The following is a 17361-nucleotide window of genomic DNA, read 5'->3' on the forward strand; positions in this document are numbered from 1 at the left end:
TAAGTGCTACTTTCTCCAGTTCAAGGCACTTATCACAGTCACTTTTTCCCGGAACACGGCATGAAGTGATGAAGGACATCATGTGCTTCTCAACAGCAAGGATCTCCTCTTTCTCCCACATCTTTCTCTTGAAAGGCTGACGACCTGTACAGGTTGGTTATAACAAAGAATGTGGCACATAAACATTACAGTTTTCAGCAGTCTCTTTAAAATACAGTAACAAAGTGTAAATGTAAATAATTGAGATATCTAAAATAAAGAGTTAATAAAGAGCTTTGTAAAAACTGTATGTGTGGTTTCTTTTTCACGTTTGGCTTTTCATTTTAATATTGGCAGTCTTGCCTCGAGACTGTATTGAAAATGAAATGTGAAATAACCAATTGCATTTTATTTTTCAATTTGACAGGTGTCACAGTGAAAATGAAATTATTTAATTTCATTCTCAATTTTGTCACATATTTTGCGTACACTTTTCTGTAATGAAATCGTTAATCTGGTTTTAATTTTAATCATTTCATTTATTTATTTAAATTTGGCAGAAAATGCCTTCCATACCTTTGTTGTGGTTTTTCAGGCTTTACAAAGACACAAAGCAGTGATCTCACTTCAGTCTGTTTGCATTTAGCCCTTATTTATCAAAAGTCTTACTATAAAAATACAACAAAACATGTTCTTACGACTTTACGTGAATTATTGTGCCAAAAATGCATTATGAAGAAGAAATGCACCTGCTATTAGTAGCATTAGCGCTAACGTTAGCATCAAGCTACATCAGACAATTTATGAAATTATTAGTACACTTTTACTCAAAACTCACTTTAAACCCCAATTGAGTGTTTATTATAACTTCCTTTAGCGATCAGGGGTGGAATTTGGTCGTTTACTGTTGTAAAAATATGCTATTTATAGCCTTTTACATCGCTGCACAAGTTAGCATTTCAGATGTACATTTTCGATTTTTTTTATAAAAACTCCCCAGATCTCAAGAAAATCTCATACCAAGCTTTACTATCGTAATCGCGGGTTTATTATTCGGATATTTCGTGTGTACAGAGGTGTTTCGGTGTTGTTTTGGTCAGATAACTACCAGGAAGTGTACAGGAAGCATGTGACACGATGTGGCGGTGTCCGGTTATGACACTCTAAGATTGAAAACCAGAAGGACCAATCGGAGTCTGACTGACACACACACGAGCTCCCAGCTCTGCACACACACACACAGAGATCGCTGGGAGAGGCTGTTTATCATCAGATCGCGTAAATCAGTGGAAAATGAAAAGAAATGATGATTCTGTCTGAAGAAATATGAAGTAAACATCAGTAAATATATCCATATATCTCCACAGATATGCATCTTTGGTCTATAAATCCTTATTGACGCTGTTCAGTGAGTCTATGTGAACACAAATAAACCGCTGCAGACGTGACTGAATATGAATGAGTGGTGAATTTCTATTCAAAATGTGGCATAATACGGATTTATTATTATGCACTCCTGACATAAATTACTAAATAACTGTCACTTCAATAAAGTTTTTATCAAAATATTGGTCAAATATCGAAGCTAGAGTCTTTAAACTTTCAATTGATGCACAGTTTGTCCAGATCAAGTAAAAGAGAGATGTTTAACGTGCTGTGAAAGTGAAACAATAATAAACTGGGGCCGTCTGCGATGTTTGCACGTAAAGGGGTTAAAACCCCATAACTGTCACTGTCCCACCTGTCGGACGCTTGCCCCTCTTTTTTGTTGTTGTCTTTTTCTTTATAAAATCTTTTAGTAATCATCATAAATCAAACATCATTTGAAAGCTTAGAAGCCCAAGATTCATCCAGTGAAAACCATTTTGGAATCGGACATTGCTTTACCATGAAAATGGAGCTTTAAAATCTAATGGCGGTCACCTCCCCCTTAGTGGGCAGGGTCAAGTGTCATAGATACAGACGGTTGGTCTGGGAACGCCCCCGGGAACGCCCGTCATGTGTTGTGAATTTAGCCTGTGAGGGAAAACATTGCCTTGGCGCCAATTGAAATACACGGGACAATCATGCCGAAGAGTTGTGTCGTTTTCTGTACCTCCAATAAACTAACAAATTATGAATTGAAGTTCTACATCCTTCCTTATAAACATACAGAACTGGAAAGGATGACAAAATGGCTACAAGCAATACGTTGTGAGGATGATCAAGAAAAGTAGTGGAATCCCAAGACTAAGCATGTGTACGTTATGTGTGTTGGTCGGCATTTCATCACAGGCAGGCTACGTTAACATTGTGTTCATTATTAACGCTATCAAAACTGTCTTAAGGTTGTTTCAGAAAGTGGCATGCATATATAATTAGCCTTATCATTCTACCTGAAGCAAAACTATGTAACGTTAGCCTAGTGTCGAACCTAAACTTGTATGAAAACGTGTCTGCTAAGAGTTGTAGTCTATGTGATACCACTAGAAAAGGCCAAGGATTTCCGTATACCCACTTAAAAAAGAGTGAGGACACATAAAAACTTAGTTTTGTGTCAGAACTTTTACACTTTCATTCATAAATTCACCCCATCTGTGTTTGCAAAACGATTGAATCGTGGGATCCAGTCAAAAATAGAACTTGCTGTATAAAGCAGAACGTCACGGAATTTGGCTATTTTTGAATGAATACATCTACATTTGGGCTGTAAAATGAATCAAATATCAATATGGACCAGTGTATATGAATATTAAAGTTAAAAGAGACTACAATTGTTCTATGCGTCTCTGGGAATGAGCGCTCAATATGTGCATTTTTGTCATTCAAATACACACGATGTTCGCAGTGTTTTCCCCCACGCCGACTCTGCCCTCGCTAGCCCCCAGCTATGACTAGATGCCAACTGTATGTACACTAAGTAGACATACAAAAGGCCCTTTTTAGGCTGCAAATGCACTTTATACCGCCGCCGCGGCGGTACGTGCGGCGGTATAAAGTGCATTTGCAGCCTTTGACCGCTGAGTGGCGCTTCAACCACAAGTTATCAAACAAGCGCATCAAAGCACATTTTCGCTAATAGACGTCAGTTTTGCCTCACTGATGTGTTAGATTTGATGGCTTCTGTCAGGGAAAATGAAAGAAAAACACTGTAGTTAAAATATTTAATATTTAATATCCACAGACAAAAGTTTGGTACTTATGAAGTTATGTGCATTTCTTAGAACGAATTCAAGCAGTATAAATGTCAAGCTGTGCCTGAACCTGTGATTATATTTTCTCTAATCTACATGGTATTAAACCATATTTTAGATTTGACACATTTAAAAGGTGTGCAGTATTATTTATATTATATTATGCGTTATATTATTCAAAAGAAATTGTGGTTTACTTTGCATTGGAGCATTAAAAGTGGTAGCCTATTTTAGGGGGGTTGGCTACATGGATTATTATGCAAAATGTCAATATAAGGATTACTTTATCACAGAATATCTGTTTTCGGCGGCACTTGTTTAGTTTAAAAGTAGACATGTCAAGCTTTCTATAGATATCTCTCTCATGTATTTTCGTTGAGTATTCACGGAGTTATGATTTATGATTTAAACCGATTTTTAAATCAATATTCAAATGACGAAGAAATTTTACAAAACAAGTTTTAATATAGTTCTTTATCATTCATTTAGCAGTCAAATTTATAACTGCAACAAGATGATAAAAAAACAGTACTGTTATTACCTTAATGCTGGAAAGATGCTATTTTTTTTAATACTAGCCCATCATGCATCTAACCATCCACTCAGCTTTAAGAGCTGTTCAGATTAAAACTGCCAGCTCCGCAGTGAGTCAGTGTCATGGACGGAGGACCTGTTCATATTTTTTCTAGTTTATATTTCCATCTCGTTATGCCACTGGTTTAGATTTTTTATTTTTATTTTTTTTTTCTTATAGAACTTATTTGTAAATAGAGCAGTCACTGTCTGTGTCTACACTGGACGCGAGAGTTGTCATCTGTGCCCCACAGCGAAAAGTGTGTCTAAACTTGATGACATCACACTATAGTGTCAAATCATCTGAACACAGTGTCAGAACATTTCATCATAAACAGAACGAGCATCAGTTCACTGATGGGGATCGTGTCCAGTGTATCCATCACTGTGTTCTGTTGTCTTTTGTTGGATCGTTCCACTTGTGTCCGGTGTAGACCTGGCGTGTGATTTTTATTGTTTTATTTTACAGCCCTGCTTGTTTTAATGTTTTTATTAAATATCTGTATTGACTGCATGGTCATAGTATCGAATTATTTACTGCCATGATGCGACCTACAAAAGTAAAGCTTGGCGAGTCGATGAACGAGCATTGCTGCAGGTTGATTTTTGGCGGATGTGCTGTGCTTGTGTTCCCGCGGTCGTCTTCATTTCGTCGGGTGAAACATCTCTCTCATTTGCAGCAGAGTCTGTGAGAAGCAACAACTTCCCCTCCACGCTCACTGATACCAGAAACATAACATAGCATATAAAATAATAATAATAAAAAAAAGTGGCTTAAGCTATTTTGTGTAAACGTTTTTTCCTATAGCCTATCACATGCCAAACTAATAACATTGTAAGCATTAAATCTTTAATTGCTGCTTTCTGCTGTGAAAATTTTGTTTGTGATGAAAATAACAGTATATTTTTGTCAGTTTTTTTTATCTAAACAGATCGATTAACTTCAAGATTTCAAAATCAGATAGCATGCTGATAATGTAGCACTTTAAGATTACATTTGTTTGAACGCATTATTGCGAAAGCGATTGAGTGTGAATCTGTTTAAATCATGCTTTAACACGAAAATAATCAGTAAAAGAAACAGACAAACTCTTAACATCCCGCTCGACTCTTGCAGTCAACCTTCTGATCAAGCTAAATATGTTGGCTGTTGGCATGAATTTTACTCGTGATAAGAAGCTCATATTCAAGTGTTTGTGCAAAAATGATTAATGTGCATTAATGACAGGGAGGTGCCGTCTCATCACTTAAATTTTTCATGATAATGAATGTATAATTTTTTAATTAACATAATATCGTGGTGTCTCACATAGGTACATTAAAAATATATCTACTGAAAGCTTGAAATGTTTTTAGACGCAAAGGAATAGTGTAATGTGTGAATGTTGCATTTCTCTCGTCGGAGAGAGCCAGCACTGTGAATATAATCAAAACAACAGTCGTATATAAACTGGTTCAGCAAGTGAAAGCCTCATAAGACACTGTCCATATGAAAGAGCAATTCACACTTTTATCTCACAATTATCATTCACAATTAGGGATCCTTAAGATGCATGTAAGCAATTTTTTTTTAAATCTATGAAATTACACTAAAATAAAAACGTGCAAGCATGTTTTCAGAATTTTTAATTTTTTCATTCTGCAAAAAGGTGAAAAGGGTAGCCTACACAATGCAACAGCTAAGTATAAATTCTGTTTTATCAGAATCAGAATCAGAAAGAGCTTTATTGCCAAGTATGCTTGCGCATACAAGGAATTTGTTTTAGTGACATAAGCTTCCAGTAAACAGAGACAACAACACACAGACAAAAAAAAAAAAAAATTACAGGAGAATTACAAATTGGCAAATAAATAAGTGTATAAACAATTGTGCTATAAATGATAATGGAATAGGATTGAGTGAGATGCAGGAATGTTCTAGGATGGAGGGGTAACAAATAAATATAAGGATATTGCACATTTTTGCATAAGCATAAGTTTAAGTGGGAAACATTTAACTGTTCATGAGGTAGATTGCCTGGGGGAAGAAACTATTCTTGTGCCTTGCTGTTCTTGTATTTGCGGCTCTGAGGCGCCGGCCAGATGGCAAAAGTTCAAAGATGGGGTGACTTGGATGTGAGGGATCCAGAGTGATTTTCTGAGTCCTTTTCCTCACTCTGGATGTGTACAGTTCTTGGAGGGTGGGCAGGGGAGCACCAATAATCCTTTCAGCAGTCCGAACAGTTCTCTGTAGTCTTCTGATATCTGATTTTGTAGCTGAACCAAACCAGACAGTAATTGAAGTACACAGGACTGACTCAATGACGGCTGAGTAGAACTGTTTCAGCAGCTCCTGTGGCAGGTTAAACTTCCTCAGCTGGCGAAGGAAGTACAACCTTTGTTGGGCTTTTTTCACAATGGAGCCAATGTGATTGTCCCACTTCAGGTCCTGAGAGATGGTGGTTCCCAGGAATCTGAATGACTCCACTGCAGCCACAGTGCTGTTCATGATGGTGAGTGGGGAAAGTGCAGGGGGTTTCTCCTAAAGTCCACAGTCATCTCCACTGTTTTGAGCGTGTTCAGCTCCAGGTTGTTAAGACTGCACCAGACAGCCAGCTGCTTAACCTCCTGTCTGTAAGCAGACTCGTCACCGTCCTGGATGAGGCCGATGACTGTAGTGTCGTCTGCAAACTTCAGGAGCTTGACAGAGGGGTCTTTAGAGGTGCAGTCGTTGGTGTACAGGGAGAAGAGCAGAGGGGAAAGAACACATCCCTGAGGGGCACCAGTGTTGGTGGAGCAGCTGTTTGACATGAATTTCCCCAGTCTCACTAACTGTTGCCTATCTGTCAGAAAGCTGGTGATCCACTGACAGATAGAGCTAGGAACAGAGAGCTGGGTCAGTTTGGTCTGGAGGGTTGTTGGGATGATGGTGTTGAAAGCCGAACTAAAGTCCACAAACAGGATCCTCACATAAGTCCCTGTTTTGTCCAGATGTTGCAGGATGAAGTGCAATGCCATGTTGATTGCATCATCCACGGACCTGTTTGCTCGGTACGCAAACTGCAGGGGGTCCAGTAAGGGTCCAGTGATGTCCTTCAGATAAGCCAGAACCAGTTTTTCAAACGACTTCATGACGACAGACGTTAGAGCCACAGGTCTGTAGTCGTTAAGTCCTGTTATCTTGGGTTTCTTTGGAATGGGGATTATGGTGGAGCGTTTGAAGCAGGAAGGCACTTCACACAACTCCAGAGATCTGTTGAAGATCTGTGAAAAGATGGGGGCCAGCTGGTCAGCACAGATTTTCAGACAGGCTGGTGTAACGCCATCTGGGCCTGGTGCTTTTCTTCTTTTGTTTTTCTGGCGCACATCATCTTCACAGATTTGAAGAGCAGGAGGTATGGAGAGGGGGACTGCAGGAGGTGTTAATGGTTGTGTAGGGAGATGGTCAGAGTGGGTGTTGGGGGTTTCAAATCTACAATAAAACTCATTCAGGTCGTTAGCAAGTCGTTGATTAGCCTCAGTGCAAGGGAATGGTGTCTTGTAGTTTGTGATGGCTCTCAGTCCTCTCCAAACTGAAGTAGAGTCGTTGGAAGTAAACTGGTCTTCCAACTTTTTAGCGTAGGTCTTTTTAGCCGCTCTAATCTCTTTGTTTAGTGTGTTCCTGGCCTGATTGTACAAGACCCTGTCCCCATTTCTGTAGGCATCCTCTTTGGCCTGACGAAGGTGTCTGAGTTTTACTGTAAACCATGGCTTATCATTGTTGAATGTTAAATAAGTCCTGGTAGGAATGCATATATCCTCACAGAAACTAATATAGGATGTTACAGTCTCTGTGAGTTCGTCCAGATCGGTGGTAGCAGCTTCAAAAACGCTCCAGTCTGTGATGTCAAAACAAGATTGTAAATCCTGCTCTGTTTCGCTGGTCCATCTCTTCACAGTCTTTACTACAGGTTTAGCAGATTTAAGTTTCTGCTTGTAGGTCGGTATAAGATGAACCAGACAGTGATCAGAACGTCCCAAAGCTGCTCGTGGAACAGAGTGATATGCATCCTTTATTGTGGTGTAACAGTGATCCAGTATATTACTGTCTCTGGTGGGACAGGTAACATGCTGTCTGTATTATGGCAGTTCACGGGAGAGATTGGCTTTATTAAAGTCCCCAAGAATGATTAAAACAGAGTCCGGGTGTTGTTGTTCTGTGTCTGTGATCTGATCAGCGAGTTTCTGTAAAGCTGAGCTCACATGCGCTTGAGGTGGAATGTAAACACTAACCAGAATGAACGAGTGAAACTCCTGCGGCGAATAGAACGGCTTGCAGTTGATAAACTGCGTTTCTAGATCAGGACAGCACATCTTCTTTAACACAGTTACATCTGTACACCACCGTTCATTGATGTAAAAGCATGTCCCGCCGCCGCGCGATTTCCCCGTTGATTCTGCTTCGCGGTCCGCTCTGAACAGCTGAAAGCCCGGCAGATGGAGTGCGCTGTCCGGTATGGCGTCATTCAGCCAGGTTTCCGTGAAACACAGAGCAGCAGAGTGAGAGAAATCCTTATTTGTCAGAGAGAGTAGAAGGAATTCGTCCGTTTTGTTGGGTAGAGAGCGGAGATTTGCGAGATGGATGCTAGGCAACGGCGTTCGAAATCCGCGCTTCCTGAGTCTGACGAGCGCTCCCGCTCGCTTTCCCCGTCTGCGCGTCCTGAAGCGCTTGATCAGCGCCGCTGCTCCTCCGATAACAATGTTCAGTAAAACGTCTGTATAATAGAAATCCGGAAAAATATCATGTGGTGTGTTCTGCCGAATGTTCAGCAGTTCATCCCTGGTGAAACTGATCGTGTTTGTTAAACAAAAAACAGGAAAAACGAACAAAAACAGTACAAACACTGGAGAGCCAAGCACTGAAGCAGCCATGTGCGGCGCCATCTTGGTATCAGTTTATAGGCTAATAGATAGTGTACAGAATAAAACTAAACATATGCACACATTTTTTTAGCTCACAAAACTGGAGTATTCGATTGTTTTCTTGACTGATACACACATTCACACACCTTCATTTCAGAAGCGTGCGCGTCGGGCTTTCGCAGCGGCAAACGCTTTGATTGCGTCCTCGAGTTTAACTTGTACTTCGGAGATCATTTTTATCAGTTTAAGCTTTGAGAAACTGCGTTCTCCATAGCTCACAGTGACAGGGAGAGTGAGAAGCACTTTCAATGCTACAAAAACATTTGGAAAATTGTTTTCCATCCCTTTTTCACAGATGAATTTAAGCGCATCCAGTGGTTTAGATCCAGCAACCAGGCGTCTGCCCAAAGCAGTCAGCTCTTCAAACAATTCATGCCCATCAACATCTCGCGAGTCTCCATGAGTCAGGGCCTTTTCCAGTCCTAAGCAATCCTGAAGGCTATTCTATTCTCATTTTCTTTGAGAGATGCGATGTCATCTAAAAATCCAAATACGCGCCCATGGTCTCTAAGCAGCGAAAAGCGCTCTTCCACGGAGGCGATTACTCATGACCAGATAAATTTATTCGGTTTGACATTTTTGAATATACATTAAAGTATTTTGCATACATATAGACCTAATAACAGGGCGCTGCCGTGCGGGAATTTTTATTCGAAACGAAAAGTTTTTTTATTTATTTATAGCTTTTATTTTTTTTTATACCTAATGTGAAACAAACAAATAAATTAATAATTCTCTCTCTCTCTCGCCTTCTCTCTCTCCGCCCTAGGCGGCTGCCTAGTTCGCCTATAGGCACGCGCCGGCCCTGCATGAGCCCAACATTTATGAAAAGGCAGGAAAATTCTAATGGAAGGAAGACGTATATCATTGAGCTAATGCTGTTAAACAGAGAGAGAGAGAAACTAGTCTAGGGCTATTCATAAACTTGGAGCTCATTATATTGAAGTAGCCTACAAATCCAAACACCAGAAGCGTTATGCATTTTATGAATAATGAAATGTTATGAAAATTATTTTATTTATTCACACTGTATGGTTGAAATAATATTTTAGTTCACAACTTAAAGTTTCGTTGTTTAAAAAAATGCTTTATTGGCTAATGTTTCATAAACCTTCGGTTGCTATGCTCTAAAATGCCATTGTTAATTTCTAAAATGTTATGCCATTATTAATTTCACAGTATTTTTACCACCTAAATGACTAATCTTTAAAGTCACAATTCTATAATGGTCAAAATTACTCAGGCCAATGGTATTTTTTTTAATGACATTATTTTATTATTATTATTATTATTTGAATAATTGTAGTTTAAATAAATAGGTAAAGCAAAACAAATATTCGGATTGTCCCTTATTTTTTCCCCTGTTTTCCTAAAGAATAAACACATATTTTTTACAAGAACAAACATGATAACTATTATTAATTAATAAAAAATAATATAAGCAATTAAAACCTTTTTTTAAACTTGAATTTAAATACTATTAACCTAACTTTAAATTCTCAAGGAGTTTATAAGTAAAAAAAGTTCTAAATGAACTTGTGTTAACAATATAATTAGAACTAACAATATAATTCGATTTTTTTAAATGAACAATTTCTGTATAAAATGGGACAGCAACCTTTATATCAGTGGTTCTCAACCTTTTATTCCAGCGGGCCGCACTATGGTCTAAGTGCAAGTCTACGCATATAATTTACATATTACGTCAGCAATACAAACCAACCTGATTTATAATATTATAGCCTAACTATTATGATATATAATCTATCACATTCATTGAAATAAACAATTCTACTCCCCATAAATAAAACACCTGATGCTGTCGGGAGCTGACCAATTTTGTGAGATTCAGCTTGAAAGGAATAACACAAAGAAGTTGCGATTGTAACTCCTGTGTTATACTTTCCGCATGAGCAATCCGGACGCGTACACGGCCAGCGCGGACGCAGACTTCTTCAATTTATACTTCTGAATGCGCAGGCTGATGGTCCGCTCTGCAATTGCCCAGAATTATTGCACATCGCTGTCTTTATATTCTTTTACTGACGGATAACGAAAATCCAGCACTTCTCCTTCAATACTGATACTGCGACTATTCACAGTTTGTACGTGTTCATTCGCTGGCATTTTTTTAATTTCTTTTTTTTTCTCCCTTAAAAAACAAATGTGTCCATTCTGATGCGCAATTTTACCTTAAAGGCAATTTACCTAATGGCTGTTGATGACTATTTGAATTGAATTCTGCCAAAGTGCGCGCTTGTATGTGTTCGTTAAATGCTTATGCCAGTGCTCATGTCTGAAAATAATATATGAAGAAAAAAAATCACATAAAAACATTAGGATATAGCTTATATTTCATTAGTAGCATAATTTGTTTTTTTAATTGATGTAAATAATAAAATTTAAGAAAATTATTTAAAAAAAATTTTTTTTTATTCAGCATGTGGTTCGGGCCGCATTTGAATTCTTCACGGGCTTCGGGTTGAGAACCACTGCTTTATTTCAAACATTTTTAAATCGTCCACAGCTGAGTTTTGCGGGAGGCTGATCTGCGCCAGATCGCGTGAAGTGAATGTAATGAACAAAGTCATTTTCAGATGCAATGAAAAAAAAAAAACCATGGATAACCTAGATTAGTCCCAGGCTCTGTTCTGAAGTAAAATAATTATAATTACTGTTAACCAAGAGTAACACATTTTAACGGATTAATTGCCTATTTTCATTTGCTGAATGTTTTCTTTATTTTTTATTTTTTAAACACGCTAAAAATTAAATTAAGTTTGTCAGAAGAAAAAAAATATGAGTCGTGTATAGGTTTCATTTTAACGGATCAATCACCTATTTTCGTTTGCTGCATGTTTTTTTTAAACACGCTAAAAAATAAATCAGAGTTTGTGAGAGGAAAAAAATAGGCTATAAGGAAATATTTTACAACAAATCCTTTAAATTTAACAAATTTATCAGAACAAAACAATAATTAAAAATATATAATTATAATAATATATTATAATAATAATATATATAATATATATGTATATAATAATATAGGCTTAGTAATAAAAAAAACAAAAAAAATAATAATTTAAAGCTAAGCATAAGGTAAGGTTTGGCTTTCTCAATCGGGAGAAATCAAACGTTTCCATATTTGTGATGTTGCCCATTTGAGGCTTAACTATTATTCATGAGGTAAATAGGCTGTGTGCATTTCAGTATCGATGAAAAAAAAAAATCATAATTAACAATATGTCAAAGTGCTCACACCGAATGTCTGGTGAACGACTGCTGTTTCCAGTGAATATGTGCACGAGGCACCAGCACGCTCAAACAGCTGAAACAAATAATACTTAATTTTTGGTCACACATAAGGCATAACTAAAAAATGATGGTAGTTTGAAAAATCAAGAATAATAACAGAGTTAATACTAATTATTGCTAAATGCTGGACCGTTCCCATTTCGCTCTGCATATGGAACCTGAAGATTTTTTTAAACCAAGAATGAACCGAAATGAAAATGAAATTAAAACATTAAGCTTATATATATATATATATATAGGCCTTACATTTATTTACTGTTTAATAAAAATAGCATGCATATGATCCTTTGTGTTAAGGTCTTCTTTTAATTTTTGCTTAGTAGACTGTAGCCTAAGACTATGCTACATTTTAAAAATTAACAAATTGTAAAAAAAAATGTTTTTTTTTTTTGAAATGTTACAATGTTATATCATAATGTTATTGTTGTTTTACTTCCTTCTTTTATCTCATTTTACAGTTACATTCATTTCGCAATCCGTCCCTTTGCGCCACCTGGCAGTAGTTTCGCGAATGATTTTAACACGAGACTGAATTACAGTTACCACCGCGGATGGCCACCTACTGTATATTACAAAATGCATTACGGTCTTCTAGAACCAAAACTTTTTATAATCTTGGCAACAAACATATCATTGAAAAGGTCTGAGTCTCAGGATTTCATATTTGGTGGTTATTTTGAGATAGAAGTAAAATTCACAGAGAAATCATAGAGAAAAAATCATTAAGCAAAATTTAAAATAGTTTTGATGACTCCAAGTGGCTGTGTGTGGTATGACACCCTAATAAAAATCTCACAGGAACCTCAATTTTTTTTCAAATCAACTTCAAATTTGTAACATAACTTATTTAGACACAAGGCTTTAATTTTATACCAATTTTAGAAGAAAACCTGTTATGTAAAATATTTATAATAAATAAAATAAAATTGATATAGTGCATATTATTTACAGTACATTTAAACTTCTATAACTTTTTGATACTTCAATATTTTGAAAAAAAAATCCACTTTTGCCAAAATCTTCTTTAAAAAGAGACCAACCTTAGGTTTATATTCCAAAGTGTTCATAAATTACAACAATTTAAGTTTGGATAGTGCACTTTAATGCCTATTAAAAAAATGGAGGGTAACAGAGTACCAATTTTATGGTAAAGCAAGGACCGATTTCAAAATGGTTTTCACAGGCTGAATCTTGAGTTCGTAAGCTTTTGAATGATATATAATTTGTCAAAATTACATCAGGTAAAGTATAGGATATAATTGTTGTAAGCATGCAGTGGCAAGTAGGCCAGTAACAGTTAACAGATTAATGACTTGGTCCTTTTTTATAACCTAATCAGGCAACGTGAACTGGGAGTCACAACTCATAAAATCCAAAATATATCAAATATTTAGAAAATTATTTTGTATATGTTTTACTTAAGCTTAGATGATATAAAAAAAAAATGACATGAAAATTTTTTTGCTTATTTTCCACTCTTGCCTGTTTAAGGGTTAATAAAAGGACACAAATTGGTTTACATTTGTATTAAGATGTATATTTAGTATTGATTGATGTGTAGTAGTGTTGTCACGGTACCAAAATTTCAGTATCCGGTACCGATACCAGTGAAAATCCACGGTTCTCGGTACCAATTTCGGTACCAAAGCAAAACACAAAAATATGCCAATTAAACAAAAATACTTTTTAGCACTAAAAATAAAACCAATGCCATTATTTATACTTATTTACAATCGTGTTTAAAGTTTTTCTACAAGTTATATAATTATGAAAAACAGTTTTACCCAAATTTAATTTGTCTTTTAATTTATGAAATTTAAACACATTTTATTTTTGGTAAATAAAGGGGATTTGCTATTAAAATTAAAACATGGAAGAAATATTGTTATTTATTTCTTTAAAAAATAAAGTTTTATAATTTTTTTCAACAGTAGTAGCAGTATCACATACATTTTACTAAATAATGTAATATTTCTAGCACAATGCCTTTATGTAAAAATTTACTTTTAGGCCTAATGAATGCATATTTGTCATTTTAACTGAACTTAAGACTGGTGGTGATGCTTAAGATATTTTTGGTCATTGAGGGTTTTCTGTAAAAAAATAGTAATAGATCATATTAATTATTATTAAAAGATAATACTACTACTAATTCTACTATCATACTAATGTATATACAATGCACTATGAATTGATGAGCTGATGGGTTCATGAATATTAATCACGTTGTCTGCGTTCGGTCAAACTGATTTGCTGAAATCAAAGCAGGGACGGTAAGAGATCAGCGCCAGCCAATGAAATTGCCATTTGCGCATTAGCTCCGACCACTACCGGAGAAACCGGTATGTCTTCTGCTTGATCAAAAATGAATATGAATAATTCTAAATGAACTACATTATTTTGACAGGAGAAGACAACCAAGAAAAGTTTACATATAGCGTGTCGATTCAGCGTGGTAAGACTCTCGCTCTCTCTCTCTTTGCATGTGTGAGAAACAGCGCTATCAGTAAAGCGACGATGAGTCGTGTGCCTTCACACAGAGTTTACAGAGCATCAAATACAGGTGCGCTGTGCGTCCATTGAGATGAACTGAAAAGTTCAGATCGCTTGATGGAGAGAGAACTCTGAAGCTCAGATGCTGAAATGAATGCAAGAGTCATGCGCTTCAGTCTATGTAGTAAACAAACCCGCACGTCTCTGCCATTCATTAATTCACACAGAGACGCGCAGAACACGGATTCATATTTCAAACAACTTTTGCGGCTTAACATTTACAGATACTGGTCCATATGGAGATTTGATTTGATTCATTTATGCTAACTTTGACAAATTCCATGACTGTCCATATTAAAATTTAAGTTTCATTTTCATGACTGGATTTTGAGATTCAGTCCTTGTTTTCTGCTTCGCACTTTAAACTATTAAAAAAAACAAAAAAAAAACACACACCTTTCTTCAGCCCAAACACAGACGTGGGAGTGCGTGCAGCCTTATGACGTCACATCACCAGAGCACCTAATTTTGGTTGCAGTACCACCAGAGTTCCACTAGGGGCAATCGCCATGAGTGCAAAATGAATGGGAGTCTATGGGGCTAGATGGCTAAATTTGTCCCTTTCACCCAATTGCCTTTGAGAAATCTCAGATCTGATTGTAGGTTTTGCAAGTTCAACATGGGTTATAGGTCGAAAGTTGAATGAACGAGTACTTATGTCCTTTCGATTTCTTACAGGTTAAGTTATTGTTGCCCATAACACGCTAGCATTCTGCTAATGCAGGGGTTCTCAACCTTTTGGAAGCTGCCCCCCCCCCCAAAGCTGGTTCATTGCAGTCAATTATATGAGGTTACATGCTTTATTGTGGTTTTTATTATCATCAGTAGGCCTATTATCATAACTAGGCTATTGCTATAATTGGGAATTGCACCAGACCTCTGATATTAATTTATTATGACTAGGCCTAATAGTAGGCCAAACATCATTGGTAATGTTTGTGATTATGCAAACAAAAACTTCCTGATTATCGGTTAAAAGGACAGTCACTACTCATGTGTAATCTTTACCATCAGCTGTAATGTTGCATTCTGTGCATTTTAATTTTACATGCATTATGAACTAATGATAATACTGACAAAGCCATGATATTAAGAATATTTGCATTAATTTTATTATGGGAATCTGACAGCCACTTGCTATACAGTACATCAAATACAATTATTATAATTTTTTATTTGGTTTGCAAGCTCACATGGGGAAAAGCAGATGTCCACTGAATGTGCTGTGATGATGTTCTCCATCATCAAAAATCCATTGTCCAGGATAGAGATTCACCTTCATTTTATCCCCTTCTTCTAGCAGCAGCGAGACTCCATTTGAAGAGCTCATAAAACCACTTGCTTGGACTCCATGTGTAGAAATGATGTGTTGGTCATTTTTGAACAGGCCTGCAGTAACATCTCTCTCTGGACTTCCAAAGGCCTTGGAGAAGACCCTGAAAGCATACACTCCCCTCACAGGTGCTGTAAAGATTCCTGTAATGGACAGTGGTTAAATTCAAGAGCATTATAGAAAAACCCACAGATACATTCAAACTTTATGAATGGATTCACCGGTGTTTGGATCATAGGCATCTCCAGTATTAAGGAAGACATTTTCATAAATCAGGGTGTGTAGACCTTTATGAAAGGGTCCAACGCATTGAGGTCCGAAAGAGCTCAACAGAGAGGCGGAGAAAGCCACTTTAGGAGCTAAAACACAAACATAAAAGGAATTAAATGGATAAAATACAAATGATCTCACATTAACATTAGGAAGATAAACTTAGTTAAAAGGTTTTGGGTTAGAAAAAAAAAAAAAAGTCTCTTTAAGCTGCTTTTATTTCTTTTGAAAAAAATTTATCTACATCTTCATTTTGCAGAAGTGCATTCTAGTATTGAAATGTAATACTTAAATGTATGGTTTTCAGGATTTTGGATGATTAGTTAAAAAAAAAACAGCATTAGAATAGAATAAGAAGGCCTTTACCCTCACATTTGAGAAGTTTAAAGCATTCATGCTGAATAGAAGTTACTAGACTGAGTGTAACTTGCACTGTACAAACTGCAATATTGTGGCGCTATACATCGTTAAATTCAACATTGTAAATATTTGTCAAGTTAAATGGGTCAGGATTTGTTTATTAAAGTTGTAAAAGCCTTAATTTTTAAAGTGGGTTTAAAAACTAATTTGTTACCTTGTTTCTGCTTCATCAGTTTATCCATTTTGCTTAAGGTCTCAACTATGGTTTCATTCAAAATCTGGAGTTCTTCTGTTTGTTCTAAAATAAGAAACATTTAGTGCATATGTGGACAGTTAATGTAAGCTGAAGAAATATGGATTCACATTCTTAACCGATGTCAAGTAGTGATATGCAGTTGAACTTTATTTTAGAACCATTCAGCAGAGCAATATGGGGTTATAAATATATTTAGAACTATACAAATTATTACGGATCATTTTAAACTGACACGGTCACATACAGGATCCTGTTATGTTACCTTTGTTCTTTGTTTTTAGTTGTTTCATTTCATTCTCCATAGATTCCATCCTTTGGTACAGGGTTGTCATATTCTCTAGTACTTCAAAGAGACTTATATGTTTGGTGAAAGTGCTACAACATTTTTGTACATATATATTGTCCCCATCTACAGAGTGTTAGAGTAACACTGAAGCAGGGTTAAAGTTAATGAGATAATTAAGTGATTAATGAAGTGCTGATTGAGCATTAGTGATGAACACCTGCTGTTAACAAGCACAATCACCTGAGAAAAGAGAAACACCGGAACTACAGCTGAATGCCAGCCACAACCTTTAAATCAACTGAAATAAAAGATATTAGTTTTT

At 36.5% G+C, this 17361-nt stretch overlaps 1 protein-coding gene across 1 annotated transcript; it reads right to left on the reverse strand.

Annotated features, from left to right (window-relative positions):
• Positions 1-15723: 15723 nt before the first annotated feature.
• On the reverse strand, positions 15724-17085 carry LOC132099264 (complement C1q-like protein 2). Its single transcript, XM_059505701.1, has 3 exons — positions 17016-17085; positions 16089-16226; positions 15724-16010 (listed from the first exon to the last, which is right to left on the reverse strand). The coding sequence occupies exons 1-3, from the start codon at positions 17083-17085 to the stop codon at positions 15724-15726; spliced, it is 495 nt and encodes a 164-aa protein (XP_059361684.1).
• Positions 17086-17361: the final 276 nt, after the last annotated feature.

This window comes from Carassius carassius, chromosome 22, assembly GCF_963082965.1.
Source record: "Carassius carassius chromosome 22, fCarCar2.1, whole genome shotgun sequence".
In the NCBI taxonomy this organism is placed as follows: Eukaryota; Metazoa; Chordata; class Actinopteri; order Cypriniformes; family Cyprinidae; genus Carassius; species Carassius carassius.

Bases quoted from the DNA above. Each gene is read 5' to 3' on its own strand.
- LOC132099264 (XM_059505701.1), bottom strand. From the start codon at position 17,085: ATGACAACCCTGTACCAAAGGATGGAATCTATGGAGAATGAAATGAAA. The intron at 16,227-17,015 runs GTAACATAACAG...TTTGTGTTTTAG, and splicing joins ACTAAAAACAAAGAACAAAG to CTCCTAAAGTGGCTTTCTCC. The intron at 16,011-16,088 runs GTGAATCCATTC...TGTCCATTACAG, and splicing joins TGCCTATGATCCAAACACCG to GAATCTTTACAGCACCTGTG.